This window comes from Corvus kubaryi, unplaced genomic scaffold (assembly GCF_017639235.1).
Source record: "Corvus kubaryi isolate FWS band 111438036 unplaced genomic scaffold, C.kubaryi_AGA036_p1.0 66, whole genome shotgun sequence".
Classification (NCBI taxonomy): domain Eukaryota; kingdom Metazoa; phylum Chordata; class Aves; order Passeriformes; family Corvidae; genus Corvus; species Corvus kubaryi.
Window position 1 is genome coordinate 68,263 of NW_024582054.1, and position 18,905 is coordinate 87,167.

Here is an 18,905-nt window from a genome sequence, read left to right on the forward strand (position 1 = left end):
GGCACTGCGGGGCCGGCACCTGGCACTGCGGAGCCGCCCCCTCACTGCCACCCCTCCCTGCCGCCGCCGCCCAGGGTACAGCCCCCGCCCCGCCCGCGGGGGCGGCCCGCGCCGCGGCCCCTCCTCGGGGCAGGCCGGCTGCATGGGCAGGCGCTGCGGGGCACCGTGGGCGCCGAGATCGCCGTTCCTGGGCGCCAGGTAGGAGAGGTTCAACGCGGCGCGGCGCGGCGGGCTGGGGCGGGCGGAGGAGGCGCGGCCCCTCGCCCGCAGTGCTGCCGCCGCAGGGAGGAGGCTGCTGGCTGTGCTGGCTTGGACGTTTCTCTCTTCCTCTCCTCTCTTCTCTCTGCCCTTCTCTCTGTTTCTCTCTTTCTTCCCCCCGCCCCCATTTTGCACAGAAGCCGGGAGGTTAATTCACTGCAGGCTCTGACTGCATCCCTCTTTCCCCCGGCCACCAGCGGCGCTTCGGGAAAGGTGAAGGTGTTGGCCGGGGGTCTGTAATCCTTGGCAGCAGCTATAGGTGCCTACTTGATCCACTTTGTAAATAGAGGGTGGGGGGACGTGGGAACATCATATGCCTTTATTATCTGGTATCACACACTATGTAATTGTGTGGACTTAAAACAGAGATAGATCAGTGAGAGTTAAAAACTCCCTCGTGTGTGTTGTCGGGGTTCTTCTGCGACTCAGCATTTAATAGTCAAGTACAGCATTATGCTTTCCAGGCTCTGAAGCATAAGGTGGAATGGATGTGTGTGAAGCTAAACACGGGGTGGCAATTTTTTTCTTTGTCATAAGATGATACTGAAGTGCAAAATCTAAATTTTGGATTTGGGAATTGGTGTGGATGTGTTAATCGATATTAAATGGATGATAATTTGTGTGGAAACCTCTGAAAATAATAATGCTACGTCCGTCCCTATTTATGCCTTGCCTAAGGCATCACTATAAGCTCTTGCGTTTACATTTCTTGCAAAGAATGAGGCTAGAATTTATTGTGAATATCGTATTGACTCACGATGCATCTTTCAGTTTAGATTACTGCTGATTTGATCCTCTGGAATCTGCAAAAGGAAAGTCTGCCAGCCTCTGTGAATAGCTTTGCAGTGTAACAGGAGTGGAGTTCCTGAGCAGAGAGAGATATGTGAGTGTGTGGGAGCAAAGCTGAGCACAGTGGTGTTTCTGCCTCAAACCTGGGCTCGTTCCCCAGGCACAGTCTGTGTGTGGGGTGAATACCTCCGTGGCACCTGGAGATGATGTCAGTCGAAGGGTCTACGATAACAAGTCGGATCAAAAATCTGCTTCGCTCGCCTTCCATTAAGCTGAGGAGAAGCAAGCCTGGGAACAAGCGAGAAGATATAGGCAGCAAGGTGAGTGCTGTGTGGTGCAGCCAGCATGCTTTAACTTTGTTGTCTAAGTTTCCATCTGTACTGATAATGCTGCTTTGGGAGACCTGGTATAACTGTAGAATTATGCAGAGGAACTGATGCATGACTGGTCTGTCTTTTAGTTGGGATCTTTGCTGTGCTACAGATCCTTCCTAAAGCCTGTACGCCTCTTCTGAAGCATTCTTTTTGCTTGTGTGATATGAACCCAGTCTGTATCAGAAAGCTTTTTGGGATTTCCCACACTGTGGTGTGTGGAGTTGTTACAGATGACTGACAGGAGAAATCCAGTGTTGCCTCTTCCTCCATGTTACCAGCTGCTAACCTGCATTACCGGCAGCTGAGGATACAGAAACACCTGTTCTGTGTAAGCAATTGTTCTCACCCTGCAAAGCAGAGTTCTGTGAGCCTATGGAGAAGGGAAGGATGATATGAAAGTTGTGAAACATGTCTTGGAGGTGTCTGTTCAAGACAGATAGGGTCTGTGTTCCATAGGTCTGGATGTGCTTTCATCTGTGTGTCTCAGACCATCTTTCCTTGGGATTATCTTCTGTTGGGTGTAATTCGTTCTACCAGAAAAATCCATCATTCTTCTTGGTGTTTTGGAGAATTCCTGACAGACACTCACTCACTGGGAATTGACTATGAGGAGAGCATGACTTAAACCTGACTTCAGGGAGCACAAGAGCTGGGTGGCATTGCCTTGTGCTGACAGCAGGTGCCTCTGAGTCAGGGCACCTTGTTCTGTCCCTGCCACTGATTCACCTCTAACCCTGGGCAAATCACTCGGCCTTTGTGTAGCTCTCTGTCTCCACAAATAGAAAACTTAATCCCTCCCCTTTTGAGAAGACTTGCTAATAAATAAGAAATATTGTAATACACGTCTGAAAAGTGTATTCCTTGGTCTCAAAACAGTAATGCTTCAAAATTTCTTGAAGTGAAGAGCGTATATAAAACTTCAGGGGAAGTAAATGACGCTGTACCTAAGAATGGTCTTTCCCCAGGATGACATCCTGTTCTCAGAACTCTCGTTCAGGTCAGAATTTCCCTTAGATGGCTCTTTAATACCAAGGAACACAGTATTCTTCTCTTGCCAAGCGAGAGAAAAACCTGCATGGCTTCCTTAAAGTTGTCTAGGGGAAAGTCCTTGGTGCTTGTGCTTGACCTTATTGTGTACATGTACGTTCATTTAATGCAGCCTGTGGACTGCCAGTGAAACGTACTTTGTTGGTGTTGCTGAAGAGCAGTTTGTTGGTCCGTATTCTGCAGAGACTTCTACTGGAAGAAGTAGTACTTGTACCCCACATGTGATAGCATTTGATTTTGGCTCTGTGGTCTGCACACTCCTTTTCTGGGCTGTGACCTGCTGCTACGTATCCTGGGTATTCTCTGGTACATGTTTCATTTTGCTTTCCTTACACGTGCCTTTTGGGAGAGCTCCATTTTATCCTTTGTGCTGTCTCCCAGTGTGCAGCCAGGGCTGTCTGAGCCCCTGGGGAGGGATATTGTGGATTCATTCTTCACCACTGAATTAGGGTTTCAGGGCTGGATTTTGTCTATCTTATGAGTAAGAGCCGTTAATCAGTGAGATGCAAAGGAACTGATGGGGAGTTTGCTGGTAGAATCAGTTTGACATTATGAGGAGTTAGGGGCAGGTGTTGGTTTCCTAAAGTGATCTGCTCTGAATTAGCTCAAATGAGTTAGGGTCTGCCATCAGTGGGCCAGCTGGAGTGGGAAAGGTGAAAAGGAGTGGGCTCTTTATCAAAGTTCTGACATATGTTGGGTGTCTGTGGAGATGCTCCCTCTGCTATATGTGTGCTCCTCTGCTTTCCAAGGTGAGAAGCAGCTCTACTTTTCTAAAATAGCAGAAAACAGATTTCAGTCTGCTATTTGGTGTGTGTGTAAAAACCACTGGGACTAACACTGAGCGTCATACACATCACCCCTGAAGGGTCTTTTTTGACCTGCAGGAAGGAGTCTTTCAGGCATCTTTGTCTCTTGGACTTTTTGAGAAATGACTGCTCCAAGAGCTGTATGAAACTGGTCAGGTGGAAGAGTGGAAGGGCCTATGAAGTTGGTCATCACAACTGAATACTGCTTGGTTATGTAGGATGGAGCTGGACTGTTGCCCTAAATTAATCCCTGGAAGATGATATCGTGCTTTGCATATGCAGATGTAGGTGAAGAACCAGCCCTCAACAGTCCTCTGCGTCCCTCAAGTTTTTTATTGCAACCAGGTGCTCAGTTTAAGACGGACAAGCACCCTCAGTGGCACTGCCTAAACTTCCATAAGCTGTGATTTTTTTTTTTTCCCCTCCAGTGGGAAGTGTCCTGGCTCTTTCCTAAAGAACCCTTTGGGCATGTGAGGCTTGCCAGGCTGTCTCAGTGGTTAGGGACAGACCCCTTGGGCAGTTTGTCATGCTGAAGAGAAGGCCTGTGAAATTGGCTCCTTTCAGCGAAGCAGCTGCATCGTGCTGGGCTGGCCGTGGGCAGGCTGTGGGAGGCTGGCTCTGTAGAGACCTGTTTGTGCATTGCTGTGGAAGGGGGAGTGTGGGTAAGTAGAGATATTTTGCATGATGGCTGTGCAGGACATGCAGTGTGTTACTTGGGATCTGTACAAGAGAGAACTTGTTTTGTGACTTCCACTAGGACTTATTTCTTGCTATAATTAATGCATGGTTTTACTGTAGAGCTCCAGGAGATCTCTATGGGAGCAAAACTAAGGAGCCAATAGCTAATCATGGAAATTAAAAAAAGAAAAAGGGGGGCAAGGAATGGGAGCTCTAAGTAAACCTTGTTGACCAATTGGATGTAGTGTTTGGTTTTGTTGCTGCTTTTTGAAAACAGCTTTTGTTTTGTGGGAGTTCTGATTTTTGTTGCTGCCTGACTAGTTTTGTGTTTAGACTTCTTTTTTTGTGTGTTTTCTGGTGTTCGTGGCTTGAATCCACTTTTGTTGTGCTCTCCAGATCCCTGTTTTTAGTGTTGAACCAATATAGACCTAGAGTACTGTGACTTAAGTCTAAGGCTTGTTGACTGTTGGGATTTGTAATGTATTGGTGTGGCGGTTGGAAGCTAAAATTTCCTCGGATAAGTTGATTGGTCTGCATTCAATTTCTAGAGGATTACTAGCCCTGCCAGAAATCCAGCCGTGCATCTGGTCACCGTGCTTGTGATTCCAGTAGAGACACGGGGTTAAAAACGGGGCACTAAGTGCCTTTGAATCACCCTGCAGAGCAGTACTATCAGGAGAGTCGGGAAGCTAAGGGCTGACCCATCTCCCATTGTTAAAATGTCCTGGTTGCTGTAGTACCCTGCTCACAGAAGTAATGTACCTAAGGAAGTACAGTTCCTGCAGGGGCTGTTTATATTGTTGAGCTCTACACTTGTAAATATAAACCTCTTTTCAATCGATGTAGGTGTGCCTGTTTTAGGGGGTTGGTGTGTATCCTAAGTCAAATGAGATTGTGAATGTCAATGTAGAAACAAATTGCTACAAAACCTGCTACAGGCTTTCCCTGCAACGGGAAGTCAGTGAATCAAAGAAACACATTTGGAATTTGCTGCTTGTTTCTTTGATCTCTCCTGTTTTTTCTGAGCCAGAAATATTTCAAGTTGCTTGTTTAAAAGAGTGCTTTGACTAAAACCTGAATTCCTCAGCAGGGAACTGTTGTGTTGTGGTCTCCCCCTCTCCAAGCAGCACGCAGACATGTGCAGCTGGAGTGCCTGTTCCTGCCCCATGATGCTGGGTTGGACTGTGTGGCTCTGCAAAACCTTCTTGAGAGCTTTTGTTCTGAAAATGAGCCCTGACTAAGTTGCTCCTAGTGGGACAGGGTTTCCTGTCCTCCTTTGGTGAGGCATGGTCTGTTCTTACTGCCAGCCAGTAGAAACAAGTACCTGTACTTCTGTGTCTTGCCAGTGAGCTTGCACAGATTTAAGAGGAAAGCACATCCATGGAAGCTTCAGACCTCTCATGTCTTGTCATTCCCAATGAAGTTCTCCAGCTGCTTAATCCCCTGAGAAGCTGGAGGGCTCAGCTAGGACCACAGGCTGTCCTGGACACAGGAGAATGGAGGAATGTTTCTGTCCTGACTGTAGCTTCCTGCTTTCAGCACACAGTCCTTTTTGTTTGAAAAGATCATAGCTTCCAACATGAATCAGTGTTAGACCACTGCCGGTCTTAACTGGATCAGCTGAGAATTGCTGAACCTGAACTGGAACAGAACCAAAAAACCATACAAATTTGGTTCACTGATATAAATGCATCAAAAATTATCGCCTCTTATTAAATCACTCCAGGTGCAGCTGAGGCTTGTTGCAGAATGGGATTCTTTGTAAGTCTTTGGGAACAACTTGGTCCTGCAGCAGCAGAACCTGCTGGGTTCCCAAGGGAGCTGGGTGTGGGGCTGAGCAGCCTGACTCTGTGGGGGAGTTAGAGAGCAGCCTGTCTGATGCTGGCATAAGCTTTTCTTTTGGCAGGATTTGGAAGGGTCTTCTACAAAATGACGGTGCTTTTGAGGAGCTGTTCAATGCAGTATTGCCTCATTCATCCTCTTCGTTCCACTGCAGTCTGAGCGGTGCTCAGCCCACCATCTCTGGAAACAGGGCAGCCAGGGGCACAGCTGAGGGAATGGTCTGGCTGTCTGCTGCTGTGCCTGTTCTACTTCAGCATCCATGAATACTGCTTGACCCCAGTTGATAGCTAGGGATCTCTCTCACAGCTCTGCACTGCTCAGTCTAAACACACCCAATTGCTTCAACAGCTTAGGGCCTGCTGTCCAGAGATAGAAGGGATTTCATGTCTGTCTCTGGTCAGGCTTATAACAGTGTCCCTTAAAGTAGAGGACAAAGGCTGGTTGGCTTCTCCACAGCCAGACCTGCATTTCAGTGGTGTGTCTGTATCTGTAGGTAGAGTCAGTGGAACAACTGAGAGTGTCATAGCTCAGAAGTTGAATGCTTCCCTGCTGGGTTGCTCTGGTGTCCCCTATTCCATCCTCAGATATGTGATGCTCAAGATGACTCTGTGTTTGTTAATAGTTTCACACACAGTGTTTTCTTTTTCCATTCTTCAGTCTGTGAATGATATGCTTTGTCCTGAAAATACAGGGTGATCTGGCTAGCTCTCCTGGTCTAAACATGAGTGTTAAATGTGACTTACATACACATAGAATATCAAAGCCAGAGTTTTTCTGCCAGTGGACTGCAGAGCCAGTTGACTTTGGTTCTTGAAGTATGGTGGATATAAAAGCATATAACAATTCAACATATTTGGTCCTGCAGCCTGCAGTTGTATCTATAAAACACTGTGATACTTCTTGCCAGTCTTGAGGCAAGATTACTGGCAAGATCCATCCTTCTATCCCTCCCTAAATTATGTGCTGTCTTTACTGTGAAAGATAGCAGGAAGACATCTCTGTGGCAGGGGAAGCATGAAGATGTGCTGGGGTGAAGTCAGTATAAATAACGCAAACCCGGTCATTTGCCTGGTGGGTTTAAATGGTTCTTGCTTCCTGTGGATGGTCATACACTGCTTACCTGGATAGCCTTTCAGAGCTGCTGTGGTTCTGCCTTGAATGTTGTTCTTCACCTCCTTCAGATGAGCTGGGTCCTCTGAGAGGGCATGTGGGACTTGACTAACCTGACTGGAGAGGCTCGTAACCACGTTTTACACTGCTGTCCCTGCTGTGCTGGGTGACCTCTGCACACACAGCCCCTCTTTTGCCCATGGCCATCAAGCGTGTAGTATTTGCCAAAGACCTGGCTGGGATAGTAAGATGGCAGAGGTCAGGGCTGGTCAGAGGTGTTGCAGGTGGTACATTTGCTGCTTGCTAGTCAGAGCTGTTGTTCAGTGTGGTGCTGAGGGGGCTGGTGGAGAAAGACATCCTCAGACACAGTGGAAAGAGACCTCCTTCAGAGTATACCATCTGTTTCACTAGCTTCGTGCTTGGCCCTACCTGTGGTATATCACCTCATTTGTTTCAGAAGGGCAGAACAGTTGAAGTGATGATTGGGTGTTAGACCAGGCTGGGCCACTATCTGATTTTCTATCATCAAGGATCTGCAAGCACCTGTAAAATGACTTGTATATTATTTTACTGTCCTCTGTGTCTAGTGGAAAGTAACTACAGGGCACCACCTCCATTTCTGGCTGAGAAAGTGGTGGTCAGCGTTTTGGTGGCCTGGAAAATTGAAGTAGATATTTTGTTTCCTGTTGATCAGGTCGTAGGGAGAAGTTGCTTGATTAGCCTTGGCACAATTTTCTCTGTGAGTGTGAAAGCAAACAACGTGTACTAGCTACTCTTTGGCTTTTTTCAAAGGTTTTGATGTTTGGTGCCAGGAGCGGTGCTTACATGGCACTCAAACAGTGCTTAGTCTTGACATTAATGCTGAGTGATCCCAGCTAAGGACTGAATAATTAACTATCACCAAGCCCAGTTTCAGTTACTTCAGGCTGCTGTTTGTGCCTGGTGTACCTGCCTCCGCACAGCTGGAAGTTTATGAGCTCTGGTATGTGCGTAGCAGGGTTGCGGCACGCTCGCTGCTCTGGTTCCCAGCTCCAGGTGTGGGCTGGTCCCTGTTCCTGAAACCCTGTGGGCTTTGCTGAGGCTGTACCCACCAAAGGCTGGCTACTGCAATTCAGAAAACCCTCCTACTATTTCCTTTCACCACAGTGCTGCTTAGCCTTGCCCTGAGCATGTTCGTGTGTTGTGTAAGGAAAATGCAACTGAGGCCTGCAGCTGTTGAAATCAGCTGTGCTGTGTGATCTGTATTCAAAAATACCGATGCGAAGGTGTCTCGTATTTGTATGACCATAGACTGCAGGAGCATCCCATCTCTCTGCCTTGCTTTGGTGAGCACTGGACAGAAGGGATAAAGTAGACCTAGTCCAGAGGAGCTTCAGGCTTAAAACACTAAAGATATGAAGGGAATGGAACATGCTTTTTCTATACAGACATGGTTCCAAACTCACATAGGAAGTCTGAGGCAGACCTAGAAATTGAATCTTGATCCTCTAAGGCCAAGTCCTAGCCTTAGTCACAAAGCCCAACCTCTCGCAGATTACCAGGGATGTTTCTCACCTCTCCCATGTGAGGGGGACTTGTGTTCATTTAAGATTATTTGCTTAAAAGTCCCCAAACTGTGCTGTTGTAAATGCTGACTTGGTCCTATTGTCACTAATGATTTCAGTAGCGCTGGTAATGATGACTTTCCAACGAGCTGAAGCAGATGAAGCACCATAAGAATTAGAGCTGTGGAAACCCCAGTAAGCCTTGTAAATTTGCTAGTGTCCCAGGAGGCCAGTACTGTTGTTAGTTACTGTGGGGAAACTGATTGAAAATAGTACTGTGGAAGACTATGAACTGCTGGTGTATTCAGAGTTTCCAAGTCAATAGAAATAAAATCAGACCTGCTTGTTCTCCCAAATACAGTGTTAAAATTCACACTTGGTCAAGATGGCTAATGTGATGTAACAACTAATAGGAGATTTCTTACCTCATGAAATTTTAACAATGACATTCCTTCCTTACTGTGATGCTTCTTTAATTTCTGCATCTCCCTGACATTTTGCACAGTTAGTCTGAAATTTGCCCCATCATGGATCCAGAGAGACTCCTTTCTGTGGAAGAAAGTAGATTTTTGGAGGTTGCACTATAGTAGAGAGTCATAACATTAACAAATGTCTTGAGAGCAGGCAGATGGAGGGGTTTCTGAAAGGAGAAAGCAACTTTATGGCAGTGTCCATGGATTCAAGGATACAGATTTGTAAAGCTTTCTGCTCCTGTTTTTCTCCCAAGTAGGCACTGTGAAAAACAGTGTTGCCTGTTCAGAAACCCTTCCCTATTGACAGACAGGCCCAGCATAGGGCAGCTGTTTGAAGTGCCAGTATTGAAGTGTTAGCTACCTCTCCTGTGCTCAACAGTGGTAGCCTTTGAGGTCTCCCAAGGGCTTTGAAATTGGCCGCTCACCTTTGAGTAGCACATAAGGGGCTGCTTGCCTTTGAAGTCTTGTTTGTACTAGGGATGCTTTCATTTGCAAAAAAAAGCGCACCATTGCTCAGGCCAGGCTTTGCACCAAAGGAGCTTGAGTTCATTGCACAGTCCCTAATGCAGTCTAGATACTGGAGATGCTGAAACATGGAATAAGACTGAGGGTGAAAAGAGTGTCTGCAAGACCTGCCTCCTTATTTGGTGGCAGGTCTTGGTGTTCAGAGCTTGCTGTACTCTGTGCTTTGGCCAGGGCCATGCTGTGACTGGAACCATGAGGGGATAGGGATGGTGTTGGAGGTATCCTGAGGGGGCATGAGTGTCAGGGTGTACTTGGCTAAGCACTTGCCTGTGCTAGAAATAATTTGCAAGCTGAGATCTAAAAACAAGCTGTCTTAATGGTAACACAGTATCAAAAGAGTCTCTTGAACAGTCTTGTCCCTCAGAGAAACAGGCTACACCAGTGAAATGACTTCTTTCTGCCAGTTATATTTCATTAATACTAGTCTTTTCTGCAAGAGCTTTGTGTGGGCTAAGAGTGATGTTTTTCATGCTCTTAACCAGTGCTTCTGTGCTGCTGATCTGTATGAAGGTAGAGTGAACCTTGAAATAGAGCTGTGTAATTTTCTTTTAAAATGCAGTTAAAATTTTTGGGTTCTGTGCTCTGCTCTTCAGTCTCTGAGCCTCTTTTTTCCCTTCAATGTAAAGCAGACAGGATACTTTTCCACTTACTGCAAAGTGTCCCAGCATCCTGGGCTTTAAAACAGCTGCATAACTTGGGCTTGTGTTTGGCTTATCTCCCAGTTTTGAACTAGATATAGTGGTTCTGTGCACAGTTGTTTCAAACCTGCTTCGCGGGTGTCATCCTTCTCGAGCAGCTGGGTCCAAAAGCATTGCTAACTGTAAACTGGAACTGACAAATTTGGGATCTGCTATTTTTGCTTAAGCCCATCATGTCCGAACTCATCTAGTTTTCTTGGACTGAATCATGGTCAGACAGGCTTCAGAAATGGTTCTGTGTATTTTTCCAAACTGTGAGGGCTGGCTGGGGAGTGTTTGCCCAGTGATTGTGCTCCAACCCCTGCTATGGGAGTGGTGGTTGAGGGGAATGGGCACAAGATGACGTAAAGTGTTCTTAATAAAATGTATGAACAAATATTTCTGATGAGTGTGTGGTAGGCCTCAATGAATGGAGCTGTTTCTAGAAGCCTGAGCAGCTTTTGAGGCTGGAATTGGGATTCTACTGTCCTCTGCAGTGGGAGGATAATCTTCCTCCCTGATAATCCGTGGTTTGTGCTGCCTGTCTCTGCCTTCCCAAGCTAAGCTGTTGAGATGTATTAGCATGCAATCAGCAGTGTGAAAAACTGGTGCTGAGGGAGGATGAGGTGCTCTGGGTGAGAGGCAGCTTTCTTCAGCTTCCTTGCTGCTGCTTCTTTTGGCTGTAACTTCTGAAAGAGCAGGTCTCCTGTGTCACTGTTTTGAGTGGCTTATGGACATTGCTTTGTGAAGTTCTTGGCCCATTTTCTGTAGCAGGGCTGCAAATAAGCTTTTTGATGTCTGAGACCTGCAAAAAATACTTTTTTGACGGAGCCATCAGTGGAAAAATGAGTGTGGTGCTGGGGGAGAAGATACAGTGCCTGGACTATCTCTGCTGTATGTTGAAGCTGCTCCAGGCCCTTGGAATGAATGTCTCTGCCCAGGAGTGTCATTGTGTAAACACAGCTGTTAATAAAATGGCCAGGGGGCTGCTTAATGACCTTCTATACAGCCTGCTGGATCTGGGGCAAGAGCCAGTGGGCCGCATAGCACTTGGGTTGCAATTGCATGGCCTGGCCTGCCTGCTTGCTGGCAACTTCATGGCTTCTGTCCCGGCTTCTTCCAGGTGCTGCAGCCTCCTGTGGCTGTGGACATGCTGTGGTGTGCTTGGGAAGGGGCACTGTGACCCTGCCTCTGGCTCTGTGGGTACCCGGTGCCTAGGGAGGGCCCTGCATTGCCTGGGGCCTGTGGCCCTTGGTAAGTCTACAAAGCTTCACTTAAACACACGTTTGGGAAAAGGATACAACCAAGCTCCCAGTCTAGACAAACCCTCTATAATATGCTCAGAGTCTGCATTGTCCCATACAGTGCCTGGACCTTCATGGTGGAACTCTGGTGACCAAAGTTCCAGGCTGACCAGCAAGGCTGGGTAAGACCACCAGGTTGCCCTGGGTAGTAACGTTGCCCTTCGTGGTAGAGGATATGATGCACTGGGCAGCTTCTGGCTTTGCATTTCTGCCAAGGAAACTGAATTGTCTCATTAGTTTGGAAAAATCTGCCTCTTTGGTGAAAGACAAGTGTTTTACAGGGCACCTGGGGATCTCTGAGGTTACCAGGGGTTGAGAAATACTGCTCACTGTGGACAGACATGTGATGTTCCCCTGGGAAAAGAAGAGCGCTTGTTGCAATAAGGCATTTAGTTTTGCTGTCAGTATGTTCCAGAGGTTTAAAACAATTGGGAACACTCATCACCTACTGCCTAAAGGTTTGCTGGCAAGCAACAGAATCTCTTTCTTTCTGCTCCTGGTTTTTTCTGGCACTTAGGGCCTGTTGTACTGGGAGGAGCAACCCAGCCCTCCTTAGCTGGCAGCCTTAGCTGAGGAGAGAAGGAGGCTGTGTAAAGAGTACTGTAACTGTCTAGACAGAGACGAGCTGGTATTCCTGCCGTGGGTTGTTGGGAACGGAGTTGTGGGCCTGAAACATACTTGTGTAGCATTTGGGATTAGTTGAGTTGTGGAGCTCTCATGCTGAGGAGATGGCAGAACCATAAATCATTAGCAATCTCTGTAGCTGCAGAAGCAGTTAGGACAGAAGGAAAGGCTTAGAAACAAAATCCATCATAAAATGTCAAAGTGGGTGGTTTCCCTTGCTGGGGAGAGGGTCTTGTCTCTGGCCAGCAGAGGGAATGCCGCCTATGCATTGCGGCCATCTCTCTGAAAGAGGAATTTACTTCCAGGTCTGCTGCCTGCGTTTTGTCCCGTGTCCTGCTCTCCCACTCTCTACTGTGATTTCATTTGGATGCTTTTCTCAGGTCCCCAGAAAGGAAAGTACTGTAAACAGCTGCCAAGCAGGGTTTTGCCTTGTAGAGCGTACTTAAATGCTGAGGCCTGGTTGGATGATGGTATGATTATGTTTCTATTTTTCTGTGTGTGTGTGTTTAATAGGAAGAACATATTGTGTTCTGGTTGAGTGTATGTTACTTTTCTTAGTGTGCCTGTTAGTACAGTAACTTACAGGCTGCTCTTTTCCCCTGCTTATAAAGTGACAGTGGTATTGTGTTACAGCTGTAATGTACACAGTGTTACACAACTCTTAGTAGCATTTTTAGAGTTGTGATGACCTTGAAAAGTTTAAAAGAAAACTGAATGCAAACTCTGGCACCACTCCTGTGGGCGCTTCAGCTTAATTTTGTGTGGTGAGGAAGTATGAGTAGTTAATTTCACCCAAAGGATGTAAAGATAAGTGCCTCTGTGGCCAATTGCAAGATCAGAGTCTATGTGTGATGATTCATTTAATGCACATAACTGTATCTGTGTGCATGCCTTATATGTATATCATGCAGTTGTCTTCATCATGGTGTTTTGACCAGCTCAGCTGTGCTTTGTCCAATAATCCATATTTCCTGAACGTGTTGCTAACCAGTCCTGTGAAGCCTGGAACAGAGACTGTTTAACTTTCCCTCATTCAGATTCCCCAAATAAACAGTTAACCGGAGAAATTCCATTTTTATTTTATACCCCTATCATCATCCCTGAAATTGGTTTCCCTTTTTCTCCCCATCTAGAAGCTTCCTGACAGAGTGACGGAGCCTTCTCTGATCCAAGCAAGATGCTGACCTGGCATGTTCAGGAAGGGCAGTTCCATCCCTGAAGTTACAAACAGGTTTATGCAGGAATAAAGCTAGGTTATTTATATCCCAGGAGAAGAGACACCTGTCTCTTCAGAGACCTGAGATGGTGGTCATTAACTTTTCCACTTCCCATAACCAAAAGTGTCATGCATTTTTAGATACTTCTGAAGTGTTGATTATGCTTCCCTCCTCTTTAAAGTTCAGTCCCATTGGGTTCAGGCATAAGAAAGGCAAGCTTTTTTAAAAAATGTGTTAATCACATATCTGTTCCCCCTCCACCCTACCGGTATTCAGCTGTCACAGAGAAAAATGTGATGAAAGGTTGTTTTTATGTGTATTGGGAAGACTGACAGGGTCGTGTTAGAAGCCTGTGAGAGGGATAAGCTGATGAAAGGCATGGTAATTATCACCTGGTGCTTGTCTACATGTGGGCTGCTGTTTGAAGCTTGGCTCACCTGAGGCCGTGTTAAAGCCTAGGCTCAGCACTGGGATCAGTAACCTGAGAGGTTTCTAGCAAGTGTCTTCCTCATCTACTTGTCACTGAGGCCCCTGCAGGCAGTGCCGATCTAAGTACCCTTTGGGTGTTGGGCCAGGGCTGTACTCCTTTCCATTCTTGTTCCTTTTCAGTGTGTGAGCTTATGGGTTCTGGATTCAAATCAGACTCATTGAAATATGGTAGCACTGCTGATATTTTCAGTACATGGTTTGCAAATAGAGCTGTGCAAATCTAACTATCTTCTGTTCGCCCACTCTTAAGTTTACAAAATGCAAGCGGATACTGGCAGATGCTCTATGTATTAGATGTCTGCCCTTATGCTGGCCCACACCCTGGTCACCTCCATGTGGTCTCTTGGCAGTCAGGCACTATATCTTGATGTGACAAGAGCTGGCTGTTAACTTACAGCTATAAATCTGTTGGGGCTACAGTGGAAGTCTGTCAGTGCTGTGCAGGTGGCAACTGGCTTACTTATCTTGTGGGTGGATAACTTTAAAATTTTTTTTTCCTATCATGGCTTGTGTTTCTGCAGTTGTAGAGCCTGTTCTGGTTACAGTGGAGCAGCAGTTAACAGAGTTTATGGGACATTGTTTCCAATTGCTGTGGTCTAAACATATGTACACCAGCATTGAGTTACTTCTGCCTGGAAATAAGCCACAGAGCTATATATAAAATATATTTGAACTCTTGCAGTAATGTTGTTGGTATAAATAGAAGAAAGTGGTAGACCCAGGGCTTCCCTTCCTTACAGCTGATTCAAGAAGACTTCCCAGATACTCTATCTGCAGTGGAAAAGGCTGTGGAAGGTGGCTGAAAGCAGCAACAAAATGCCATACAGCATGCCTTCAGGGAAGAGCATAGGTACTTGGGTCTGGAGCATTGGCTTCGTGCTTGAAGATCTCAGCTCTTTTCTCTTGTGGTGGAATACCTGTGAGAAATTCCATAGGATTCAGTTCACAGCAACCTGGTGGCCCAGCGCCACAGAGTTTGGTCTGTGACAATCTTAGTTTTTTTGACTCCAGAACTGCTGCTGAGTTTGCTTGAATTGTCAGATGTTTTCCTCCTCAAACTATTAGACAGATAGTCTGGGTACTTGTGGAGCTGCCTTGATCATCATGTTGTTACACATTGGAGGGAGCAGTATTTTGAAGTGGCATCATTTGTGGTTTCACAGGTGCATTGGGATGCTGCTATCACCTTTTAAACTATGGGGAGTGTGCTCAGGACTTCTCCCAGGCAGTACTTGTAAATATAACTCTTGCAATTTAGAAGTAGCTCTCTGGTTCTTTGTTGAGATTGTTTAGTGCTAGTATTTGCTTGGTCAATTCAGCTGCTGTGACAGCTTGTGCCAATTTCTGTGGTCCTTTCTGTCACTAACAGATTTGTATCTCACCTGAGGGGAATGTAGGAAGTGACCTCTGTAGAAAAAGCAGAAAGTGCTGATAAGCACTGAGCAGCCAGTTTCAGTCTTTGCTTGTGGGTTAATTCCATCTTTAAACTCTAAGTACTTGTTTTGACTTTGCTAATTTTTAAATAGATCCTTACACAATATTGTCTCCCAAATGCTCTATTGCAGGTATCAATCTGCAGCAAAGTTTGCAGGTGGAAGTAATGTCTTTTCTTAAACACACTGATGCAATTAGAAGAGGAGAGACAAGACTGCGTACATGTGGGAACATTTCTGGGGTTCAGTGCTCCATGAACAATTCTCTACAGTCATTTCTTTCTGCATTTTTTTTTTTAAAGAGTCCAAATCATCAGCTGTGTTCTTTCAACTCTGACAGGCCATCAGCTCCGTTTCATCCAACACCTCTTCTCTGGTTCATGATGGGAATTGCAGCCTGGCTTCATGCAGGAGGTAGTTCTGGTGCAGGGGTGACAGTAAAACTTGTATCCAGCAGTTGCCCACTACCTGTCTGCCAGTGCACTGCAGCAGGGAGTGGACACAAGCTGCATAGAAGCTTTATAGCTCTCTTTTTGCTGGAGAAAAATACAATTTGAGCAGGGTGAGCACAGTGGTTCAGCACAAGTGTCAGTCAACAGGGATGTTCTCTCTTGTGCTGCTTTGCTCTTCAAGTGTTATTATCTTCCTCGTTTTAACTGCAGAAATGTACTTAGGACTGTAGTTCAGCTATTTCTGAACTACATGTGTCACTCAAAGGTATTTCTTATCCAGACAAGTTCTGCTAAATGCTTCTGAGTAAGTGAATGTGTCTAAAGCTATTTACCAGGAAACTGGGAGTGTTGGCTCTCTGCTGAAGACTGGAGTTCCATTATTTCTGCTTTTGCATTCTGTTTTTTACAACAGGGATTTTTGCTAAGAACTAAACATGTAAAAGCAGCAGTGCTTTGTGAAGTGTCGAAGCAACAAGAGTCGGTTGTGTGCCTGGATCTAGGGCTTTCTGAATTTCTCAACAAGAAATGGTGGTTATTGCAAAGGTTTGCTTTCTTGAAATATGGCAGAAACCACATGGTAACAAAAACAAGTGTTTTTAAAGTCTGTGGATAAAAATTATTTCTTCTGAGTATGGTTTCACTTCCTCAGCTCTAACGTTTGGTAATTCTACCAGTTACCCATGCTCCTGAGCCTAAATGCAAACTAGAGGAGACTTCTTTTCCAGTGCTACTCCCTCTCTTTTAGGGTTTTAAGGGACTTAGATGGCAGCCTACTCCTTTTTTCTTTTTTCTGTTAAGTCACCTTTAACAGCTACTCAAATATGTCAGCTTATGTTGGACTGCTGTACCCCTCATTTACAGATTTTGTTTCCTTCAGGAAAAGAAACTGAAAAGGTGCTTGGGAAAAATCACAGGAAGAAGTGATTTAAGGGCAGAGCAAGTGAAGAAGGAAAGTGAGTTGAATGAACAACTTAATGAGTTTGTTTAGGATTGCTTTGTAGTTACCTTTATAACCTTTTGTCTCTGTGTGGTTTATTGTTTAGTGGTGGTTTCCTGTGTGTGTGCAAAAGTGAGAGGATTGATGGTGTTTCTTGATGCTGACTTACAGGAAGAGTATTCAGGTCTTTGGGATGCTGGGTGTAGGTCATAAAACTTGTAAGAAATTTTGACTGTTTGGAAAAGACTAAACTGAATTCTACATCTGCTGTGACTGTGGATAAAGATTGATTCTCCTGGAGTACAATTTTGCATCTTTGCAGCAGAAAGATGGCTCAGTGGTACCTGAGTGAGCACATACGGGTTTGCTAGAGTTGTCTGTGGTGGTGACTGAGCAGCAGGGGCAGTGATGGGATCACCATCAGTACAGTGAAGGGCTTTCCCCTGTACTGGAACAGGAGGAAGTGGCAGCAGAGTTGTTGAGGAGACGATGCTTGTGCTGTTCTCTTCAGCTTGCTTTCTCAGTCTTTGGCCCATGTTCCTATGTATCACTTCCCCTGGGGGACGTGGTGTCCTTTCTGGCTGACAGGACAAATCTCTTGGTTGCTCAATATGCATGTTGGTGGACAGATGTGAAGAGCTTCTTAATTCCAGGATGCATGAAGGGCAAGATGCTGATAGAGGCTGTTCTGTAAGAAGCTTATTCTTTGGGACAGAGGGCAGAGAAGAGTGCAGGAAGGGATTGCCTAGAGCTAGGCAGTGAGTGTTGGTGGGGGGCGGGCAGGGAGCTTGAATGTCTCCTTCTGTATATACTGATTGGCTCAGGCAAAATAAAGAAATCTCTCATGTTTTCTTTTGATTAATTTTTAAGCATTCTTTAAAAATACTGTCCTTGGTCTCAAGCAGGAGTGAGGTACTGCAACGGTGCAGCATAGTCTACACAGTAGATAGCTGCTGGAATTTGGGAGGGAGTGAGATTATTCCCAGATCTGTTGCTAATTTGTTGCATGTTCAAGACATTTACCCTCAGTGTTTGTGTGGTATTGCCAGCCAGTCCTCTTATACTTGGTTGTAGATTGCCAGCTGTACGAGAGTACACGTTGCTGCCTGCTGTAAGTACAGGAGGGTTTTGCGTTTGTTGGGACTTCTTGCAAGTACTGTGAAACAAATAACAAATAGCTCAGACCATGTTCAGGGAGAGATGGAATACTAATCTCTTTACCTCCTGCCTCCTTCCATAGGGATGTTGTCTGTGTGATAAATGCTTCATGCTTACTCTGTCCTTCCTGTTGTATTTATTCCCATCTTAAATTGCTGATATGTAATTTTTTAACGTAATTTAAATCAGCTCACAACAAAACCATTTTCTCATTCCCTGAGGATGCAAGTATGTACTTTCCCCCATAACATCACTGAAATCTTAGGGAGATGCATGCATGGGAGGACAAGGTGTCTAGTCCTGGAACGGTTCAGGTGTTACAGGCAAGATCCTTCAGGTGTCAGGGGAGGTCAGCTCTCTGACCTCCTGTGGCAGGGACAGATACCTGCTCTGTGTAAGGAATCTGGGCATGAACAGGTGGGCCTTTTATATACAGAGAGTCTCTGTAAGACAGTACTTCCAGTTTCTTTAAGACTTCCTACAGCTGTGCCCTCTAGAACGCATAGTTGCCTTCATGATGACGCGGGCTGGGTAGGTAGGGATGACATCTGGCAGTCGAAGACTTTTAGGACAGAATGGCTGTGTAAATCACTGGTGAAGGATAAAAATTAATTGATTTGGCATGGGGTCATGGGTGAATAAAGAAATCACAAATGAATTATGTGTGTTGCCTCAGCCAGGCTGATCAAAAGGCTTTTCTTCATCCTGCACAGCTCTGTGTGTTTCTACTCTTGGACTCAAGATCAGCCACTAAATTCTCCCCCAAGCCTTGTCAAACAGTTCACAGATCCGTTTATACCAAAAATAAGCCCCAGAGAAGAAATTAAGGGGAAGGAGATTGTAACATGATGCTTTTCTTGAAGTGCTGAGATGTGGCTTTCTTCTGTGGTTCCCCTCAGCAGGGTTAACTGTGGGGAAGGCTTTCTGCTCCCTCTCTTTCAGTCTGTCTTCTCTGTGTCCAAGTTTAGTTTGAATGTATGCGTTGTTTATAGAGTTCAGCAGGAGGTGATTTAGGATAGAGCTCCTTGCCATGACGGTATCAGTATTAGAAGTGCCGTGTTATGGCCCCTGTGTTTGACTTCTCCAGAGTCAAGAATTATGTGGTTCTGCCATGGTTTCCTTGGAGTATATGCCCGAGGAGCTATGGACTTTTAACCGTTGCCTATTT

At 45.7% G+C, this 18,905-nt stretch overlaps 1 protein-coding gene across 6 annotated transcripts in view; it reads left to right on the forward strand.

Moving 5' to 3' along the window:
- The first annotated feature begins 90 nt into the window (after positions 1 to 90).
- The window catches only part of MAPKBP1 (mitogen-activated protein kinase binding protein 1), a 102,391-nt gene continuing 83,576 nt past the window's right edge, over positions 91 to 18,905 (forward strand). For 5 of the 6 annotated variants that reach the window (XM_042047016.1, XM_042047018.1, XM_042047021.1 and 2 more), the window contains exons 1-2: positions 91 to 198; positions 1,030 to 1,367. In XM_042047016.1, the coding sequence (XP_041902950.1) occupies positions 1,251 to 1,367 (117 nt within the window). In that variant the 5' untranslated portion in view covers positions 91 to 198; positions 1,030 to 1,250. The remainder of the gene's footprint in view (positions 199 to 1,029; positions 1,368 to 18,905) is intronic. The other variant, XM_042047017.1, reaches the window with a different exon arrangement.